Here is an 8,465-nt window from a genome sequence, read left to right on the forward strand (position 1 = left end):
TTTCTTCTTTAACATCTTCAGGAGTGTTCTTGCTAAAAAATAAAGCAGTTTTGGCTTGGTTCAATTGTTGGCTTGAAGCATGCTCATAAACCTCCTGAATTCTTTGTAAAGAGTTACATTCTCCAATTGTGGCCTTACAGAAAATAATATTGTCATCTGCAAAAAAGAGGTGTGATAAGCGAGGACCACCCCTACATACTGTAATCCCTTCCATCTCCCCCGCATCCACTAACTTCTTTATTAAAGCTGATAATCCCTCAGCACACAATAAGAACAAATATTGGGACAAAGGGTCTCCTTGTCGTATTTTCCTAGATGGTATGATATGACCCCTTGGTTTCCCATTAATTTTTATTGAATAGGAAACGATGTAACACATGTCATGACCAACTTCCTCCATTTCTCCCCAAAACCCAACTTTGTCATTATTAAAATTATTTTTTTGCCCCTCAGTAACAACCACTTAAGATTTGTTGTGAAAATATTGTGGAAGTAGTATTTTTTAATGCTATATATAAGTTTCTTGGGAAAAAATGTTACACTGGAATAAGTTCGTTTGTGTTGGGCACAGGAAAATTCTCATTCACAGGTTTTCATATGAAAGTTTCAAGAGGCAAAATTATAATATACACACCCATCCCCATTATGGTATCCAACAAGATGGTATATTACATCAAGCTAGGATGACCATGGTACTAATTAGAGATCTTTCCAAACCTACCAATATGACTGAACTTGCTACGAAAAGAAAGCCATGAAGACGACAAGTAGTAAATTATTAGCATTGATTTATCTTTGCTTGTGATACAATTTTAAAAAAATACAGTGGCTGACAGAACTCCAAGACTCCAATAAGCTGTTACTAATAATTTAACTTCATTCCTGAAACAGTTTATGAGAAAACTATAAAAATAAATAAATAGGCTGCAATGATGTCAAAATGTTTGGGTACTACAACATATAATGCACACTATAATGATGCCCTATAATTGTAATCCCGTACCAGGTAGCAGTCTGAAGATTTCTATAGCATCCAGTACCAAAACCCTTATAATGGCCTTGAATGGAACTCCCAAACAAACTTCTGCTTCACTGCATAGAAAAATAATGATGATATGCTGAGAGTCAAAGAAGAATGACAAATCATCAAATCCTACGGTGCACTTCCCAGAAATTTTCTATAACTTATTGAATTCTTCATCTACCAGTGAATTCGATCAACAAAATTAACCTTAAATTAGATTCACCTGTATGGCAATTTGTCATCCAGATGAAAGCAAGCCACTTGAACCATACCCCCATTAACTCAACTGCCCCATGCTCAGGAAGAACAATTTTTCAAGTAAAAGGCATTCATAATTTATTCAGTGTACTGCAAAACTGGAGCAAGAATTATCACAACTAATGGTTCATGAAACATGATTCGTGCTTATCTGGCCCTCTTCAGCTCTAAATTTAGCAACAATATTGACAAAGGAAGGAAAAAGCTGGTCTTCTGATGAATTTGAAACCTTGAGCAGCTCCAATAAGACTATTTACAAACTTATTCTCGTGGGTAACTTTTGATGCTTGCTGAGATATCCTGAAAGAATTTTCTCATAGTCGGAAACCGAAATCTTAATCTTTTCCACCTGCTGTTTACCAGCAGAGGATGCAAACTCAATATGTGTTCTGGCATGAAATCGTGCCTTGTCAATATACCCACCACAGGAGATCTCTGCAATTGAGCAGCATTGCATTTAGATGAAGATAGTAAGCAAAATAGTGAAAATACTATAGTAGAAAGAATATTTAATAGGAACAATAATGAAGAAATGTAGTTCCTCAGGACAGACGACCTAGTCATTACAACAAATCAGCCAAAACCAGCTGCAGCAGGACTTGGCTTGGGTCCAGTGCACTGGACCTGTTGGGATGATGACACATGGCCAAAATGGACACGTGTCACTATGGAGACAGGTCCAGTGCAACTAGACACTGGACCCAAGCTCTACCCGCTTTAGCAAATAATAAGGCCCATTAAATGAAATGCAAAGTAATGAGACAAATGAATATTAAGCATCAGAAGTAAATGATATTTAGATAGATAAAATAGGCAAAAAAACCTGAATGTTCCTGAAATTTCATAGAAGTTCAATCAGTGGAGGAAGATGGAAACTATCCAGAATTTAGAAGGTAAGAGAAAATGATTAGCGAATTGTTGAATATATGACATAAATTAAATTCCATCGATTAATAAAAACATAGCCAATTCATCAGGACCAAGTATGCAGAAAAATCATGAAACTGTGTTACAGCTCTATGAATTTATGTATCAACTCCACTATAATTTATAACCTATGGGTGCCTTCAGATCACCTAATCTCCATAATAAAAAATTAGACAGCATTACTTACACTAGAGATCTTGGGTATCACCAGCAGGTGCCTTAAACCAACTTCTCGAAAAAGTATGCGAGCCTTTGCTAGTGACATTGTCTCCACAACAGTATAAGGTGAAGCATTAGTAAAAGGATGTAAATCTATGAGCATGTCCATCTCTTCCTCATTCAATTCTATATCTTCTATCTTGTCACCATTGCCTGAACCCCTCTTTGCAAAATCGCTTGCTGAAAACTGCTTTAAGGCATCCATTCCTGTTCGGTCAGGGGTAGGAAAGAAGAAAGCTTTCTTCTTTAACAATGTAATAAGGTGAGCTCGTAGGATTATACCAAATAATACTGGGGATTCAGAAAGCGGAGGCTCATCAAGTACAGGGAAGCCATTGTGCTTTGTAGTTCTGAGAACATGTACTATATTACTGACCTTCTCAATGCCATGAAAGAGCTGAAGTGGGCCTGTGACTACATCACTTACTGTCAGCTGCCTCATATAAGGCTCAGCATGACCTTCTAAATAAGGGAACCCCTTGGCTTTCATAATAAGGTCATAGATATTGCCATTGAAGGCATCAGCTACAGTCTTAGAAACAAAAAGCACTAGCATTATTAGTGGTAGCAATAGTAGATTATTGGTCAATTCAAGGATAATTACACATAGAGAAACCGTCATTCTCATAGACCCACCAAGCAAGGAAGCAGCACCCAGCACAGCGTAGAGGCCATGGTTAAGATTTGAGTGTGGACCGACTAACATTCCAACAAAACGTCCATAAGATGCACCGGTAACAATAACAGGTACAAAAAGACCAGCAGGAGCAACAACCCCATAGCTAAAAATGCTTAAGAAAAAGCAGGTAACAAAGAATATGAGCATTGAGGAGTGTTGGAACTCAGCATTGGTGTCTTTACTGAAAAGGTTTCTGATAGCATCATCATTTGTATTAAAAATGAGGCTGGCAAGATCATTGTAGTAACCAGGAGGACATTGGAACTTCTTGTAGTTACCAGAGCGACCTATTGTAGGACAGGCTTCAGATGCATCAGCTGGACAAGGTCGGCAAGATGCAATCCATGGTAATCCAAAAAGAAGACAGGATGTGAAAATGGAGATCAAGCAAGCAAGAAAAATTTTGTAAGCAATGCCTTTTCTGGAAAAGTCAAAACAACAAAATGATTTTAGCAAATATGACTCCACAGTATTTTCATAACTCTAACAGAGTGCAAACATCACAAAGATAAAAAGAGAGCTTACTCATTAATGAGATTGTATACTCGGAGAACCTTATCTAAAATAAAATTATAGAAACTTCCCAATATGCCCCCTATAACTCCAAGGGCAAGCACAGGAGGCAAATCCCCAACATGATACGAAATATTTGCTGAATAGACATCAAACATTATCAGCCCCCCAGTACCAAATAGGCCACATTTGCCACTTAAACAAATATCAATGAAAGCACGAAGTACAATAGCAACGATAGCTGTTGTAAAGAAAGCTCTCCATAGAAGGGCACCTCTCCACCTGTAGAAACAAATTCAATATAAATATCAAAAACGGTGCTTTAATTTTGGCTACTTCATCCATTCAGCTGCCAAATACATACAAGTCAAACAAGGATGGACATTTTGGCATCACTAAGGGCGCCTATGATGATGGCTCCAAGTTTTTAAATACTGTCAAAATTCTAACTATATAGCCTTCTTTTTATACACAGACAAATAACATACAATTAAATTTTGAGCACTCTCATATAAAATTATGGGTTATGGGCCAGAACCAACCATCACATGAAAATTTAAGATGCACTAAATTACTGTGACAGAGAACACACAAGATCAGCTACATAGGTTAACATAGCATACCAGGTTGCCATCTCTTCAAGAGCAAACAGCACGCCACCAACAGGAGCACGGAAAGCAGCAGCAATTCCAGCTGCTGCTCCACATGTTACAAGATCTCTTCGGTCTCGATCATTCTTGAAAAATCGTAGCCATTTGCATGTTAACTTATATTTCCTTGACCCACCCTGACCCAGCAATGATGCAACGCATGCTCCAGTATGGACCATGGGTCCTGCCTTTCCCACAAGAAGAGATGATGACACTGCAGAAATGCTGCCAATTATCTGTACATTAAAGAGACACAAATAAGAGATTTTTACCATTCTCCAAAACAATGGCTAAATGTGATTCTGTAAAATAAAATTTTTCATAGTATTTTAACACATATCCAAAAAAAAATCATAGTATTTTAACAAGGTTTTTTATGATTTTAGTAGCTGGTATTCCAGCAGTTCCTTTTCTATTCATGTCAGCATTGCATATAGAAGCATCTCTTCAGCTATAGTGTCTTCACCCATGATAAACTACAATTATTGTTGCCCCTGAATTTTGATATAATCAACATATTTTTTTCTTATATCTTATGAATTTTTAAATAATATGCATGACACAAATTACTATTATTATATTTTATTTATATGCTATAACTATATAGAATTAGAACTAACACAAGTAGACAATATTAGTGAACAGAATGGTTAGGGAAACCTTACACACTTAAATCTCATAGAGTAATTGATCAAGAAGGTTGGCACAACCAAGTCCACTTGCATTAATTACAAAACACAAAACATATGAGACCCAACAATAAAAGAAACAGTTCACATGGATACAACTTGAAGTGGTCGACTGTGAGTAGTGGAAAAAATGGTGAGTCCATATGAACCTAGAATTTCCTAAAAGAACTCAATTGTATGAATCTCCACACTAATCAGCAACTCCATGTATCCACTCTAATTGGAAAAGTAAAGCAAAGTAAGCCATAATACCAAAATACTTATAAATTTTCTACCTTTACAACCAAAGTCCGCAAAGAAAGTATTCCGGGCGCATCCACGCCATTCAGGTAAGCTTTCACTTCCGGAATACCCGACCCGGCTGCCGCCGGTGATATAAAAGCAGTAATTATAGCCGCAAACAGAGTGAGAACAAAATTAGACGTTGCAAATACAAAAAATGCCATCCCATACCTGCACCACATTTCAACAATCCCTTCAATTTCCACATTTCAACAATAACTCAGCTGAGCATAAAAACTCAATCAAAGTTACCAGTTTTTTCTCGGGAAAATTTGTACAGTTTCAATCAAACCAAACAGAACCGAATCAAAAAAATAAATAAATAAATAAATAAAATAGACCTGCTCTCCAACATCATGTTAGAGGTGACGACAAATTTCGTGCCGGCGAGATTTTCGACGGCGAGATTGTTGCAGAAACCGATTAGACTGACAATCAGACCGATCAAAAAGCACAACAGCCATTTCATGAATATGTACTGGAAAACCTGCACTTTGCTACACCCTCTCCAGTCTTGCTTGAACAACTCGTTCTCGAAAATCCTTTTTAACACACAAAACAAACACAAAGATTTTCACAATTTCTGCCATTGTTTTTTTTTTCTTTCTTTCAAAGAAGAAGGTAGAAGAAGAAACATACTCATAGTCTAGGCTCTCGATTGGGCAGACTTTGGAGCCGACGATGGCGACTTGAGAGGTAGAGTTTGGAGTGGTCCTTTGAACGGAGAGTAAAGGCACTATGACGGAGTCTTGGTCCCCATTGGCGTTGCTGTTGATGGTGATTGTGGCCATGGTTGGTTTTTGGTGAATTTGGAACTGCTTCTTTCTTCAATTTCTATTTAGAGCATTGTATGGTGAACAATCCAGACACAAAGAGAGAGAGAGAATTTGAGTTTGAGTTAAAGAGTTAAAGTTAGAGAGAGAGTCAAAAGAGAAAGAGTCACGGTTAAGTTCAATTTCATTGTTCTAAAAAAGGTCGTTGTGTTTGTCACGAAGTGCTATAGCTCTGTTTTCTTTCCTTCTCTTCCGTTTTCGGTTTTTCCTCTACTTTTTTTAAATTAAATATTGGTAAGGGAAATGATAGAGTGCTGTTGGCGTTGATGAACAGCTTGGTACTGTATAGCAAGTCTAACGGGTTGGATTTAAGTTAACTATTGTATAACTTTAAATAATTTTATTTACTATTCATGCCAATATTCATGACAAATGAAAGTATCCACTTCGAATTCGATTATTCTCTCCAATGTTATATGTAATCTCTTATTTCACTTGCACTAAGTTGTTATATGAAAAAATCCTATTAGATGGTACCAAAATATTGATAAAAAATTTCGGCCTCGTAAACCATTATTAAGAGCATCTCTAATAAATTCATCAAATTTTTGTACTGTTTGGATAATGAACAGTGACTTTTATCTTTATCTACTCATGTTTTCAAATACATTTTTTAACAGATTCCCTATCTCATTCTCTATCTCATTTAAATATTATTTCTTCATTCATTATTTATTCTTTTTTTAACAACTACACATCATCTAATATTTTTTTTTCAATATCTAATTATTATAATAATAAAAAAAAGCATTTGAAGAATAAATAATAGTCTATCAGACTTGATGAGCTATGTTCATAAGCTAAAAAAATTTCAAATATAGAAAATCTATTGAAGTGACTTATTTTAGTCTCATTTTTTATTATAGAAAATATTTTACTTTTACATAAACCATTAAAGATGCTCTAAGCTAACAATACGGAGTTTGATTTGATTATATGATTACTGCAGTGAACGGTTGAGGATTTTTTGTAAATCTATGACAGGACATGATTAGGCTCGTGCTTGTTGCGTAACAAAAACAATGTTGGTTTGGTTGTCCTGAAATTGAACGTCGGCAGGTTTGTTGTTTGACTGTTGGGTAGGCACGTAGATAATGTTACATATTCACGTAACACACGCCACAAAATTGCAAGATCGAGAATGATTAAGGAAATCCAGCCATGATTATGCAAAAATTGTAGAATTTGCTCTTCTTTCAAAACAATCTACCTACTAGTTTTGAGATTTGTGAAAGACAGATATGTCTCTTACTAAAACGAAAATTTCCTTCTTCTCAAAAAAAAAAAAAAAAAAAAAAAAAAAAAAAAATCCTATTACCCCCATAACCAACGTAACGAGTCTTTTTTTTTTTTTTTTTTTTTTTAAGAAATTAAAGAAACTAACGTAACGAGTCATTTAACGTTTTTAACGGTAACTTGTGCAATGTATTTGTACGGGCAAGTTTGACATAATTTAATTTTCATTTTTTTTATTAAATATAAATTTTGATTATAATGGCTGTTCTTAATATCATATATTCTTGCATTATTATTAGACATTTATTACAATTGTGATTTGTGATTGTTTAGGAAATTGTATATATTTTTATATTTAAAGAAAAAATAGTGTACAAGATTCAAATGGAGGGTTTTTTTTTTTTTTTTTTCCTGAGAAACAAAAAATGAAGGGTATAAATATTCAAAATATTATAAATTCAATCAAAATATATATTACAACTTCTCAAAAAAAATTAAAATAATAACATGTAAAAGTATGAGGTCTTAAAAACTTATCTACTATAATATTATGTGACAGATCAAAAGTCAAATTGCTTTGATTTTATTTATAACATAACCAACTTTTTTTTTTTTGAGTAAAAACATATTCAAAATTTATAATCTATAATCTAGATAAGATCAAAGAAGTTTTTTTTTTTTTTTTTTGACATTCTAATATTTTGTCACTAAGTTTTGAGGTCTCACAATTTTATACATCACAATTCTCATATATATATATATATATATTTAATTGAATTTAAATTCTATTCCATATTTAAAGTTTCCATTAAAATCTTGGCATATCATATTTTCTTAAATATGAGAATATATAGTTCCATATGTAAACACAATTATAAATTTATAATATTATAATATTTATATAGTTCCATAATAAATATTGTTGTAAAAAAATAATTATAATAAATACCTAATATTTTAATATATATTTCTATATACAAATTCAATTATAATAAATATCTTTTAATAACTATCATAATGATCAAATTCTTATTTAGATAAATTTTTGTTCACATTCTAATATTTTTCACATAATATTTAGCCATGTAAGTGTTTGAGGCCTCACAACTCTACATGTCATAATTTTCATATATAGTTTTAATTGAATTTAAATTT

At 33.8% G+C, this 8,465-nt stretch overlaps 1 protein-coding gene across 3 annotated transcripts; it reads right to left on the reverse strand.

The window, feature by feature from the left end:
* Positions 1-755: 755 nt before the first annotated feature.
* LOC112017497 (putative chloride channel-like protein CLC-g) lies at positions 756-6,226 on the reverse strand. Of its 3 annotated transcripts, XR_010624377.1 has the most exons (9): positions 5,881-6,226; positions 5,583-5,783; positions 5,235-5,412; positions 4,244-4,506; positions 3,633-3,902; positions 2,397-3,528; positions 1,248-1,717; positions 1,004-1,092; positions 756-882 (listed from the first exon to the last, which is right to left on the reverse strand). XR_010624377.1 is itself a non-coding variant. In XM_065761966.1 (7 exons), exons 1-7 carry the CDS (start codon positions 6,030-6,032, stop codon positions 1,544-1,546), a joined length of 2,370 nt encoding a protein of 789 aa, XP_065618038.1. In that variant the 5' UTR covers positions 6,033-6,226; the 3' UTR covers positions 756-1,543. The 3 variants fall into 3 exon arrangements, 1 of the variants encoding a protein (XP_065618038.1); XR_010624376.1 differs by having other exon boundaries at positions 756-1,092; XM_065761966.1 differs by having other exon boundaries at positions 756-1,717.
* Positions 6,227-8,465: the final 2,239 nt, after the last annotated feature.

This window comes from Quercus suber, unplaced genomic scaffold (assembly GCF_002906115.3).
Source record: "Quercus suber isolate HL8 unplaced genomic scaffold, Cork oak 2.0 scaffold_436, whole genome shotgun sequence".
Taxonomy (NCBI): domain Eukaryota; kingdom Viridiplantae; phylum Streptophyta; class Magnoliopsida; order Fagales; family Fagaceae; genus Quercus; species Quercus suber.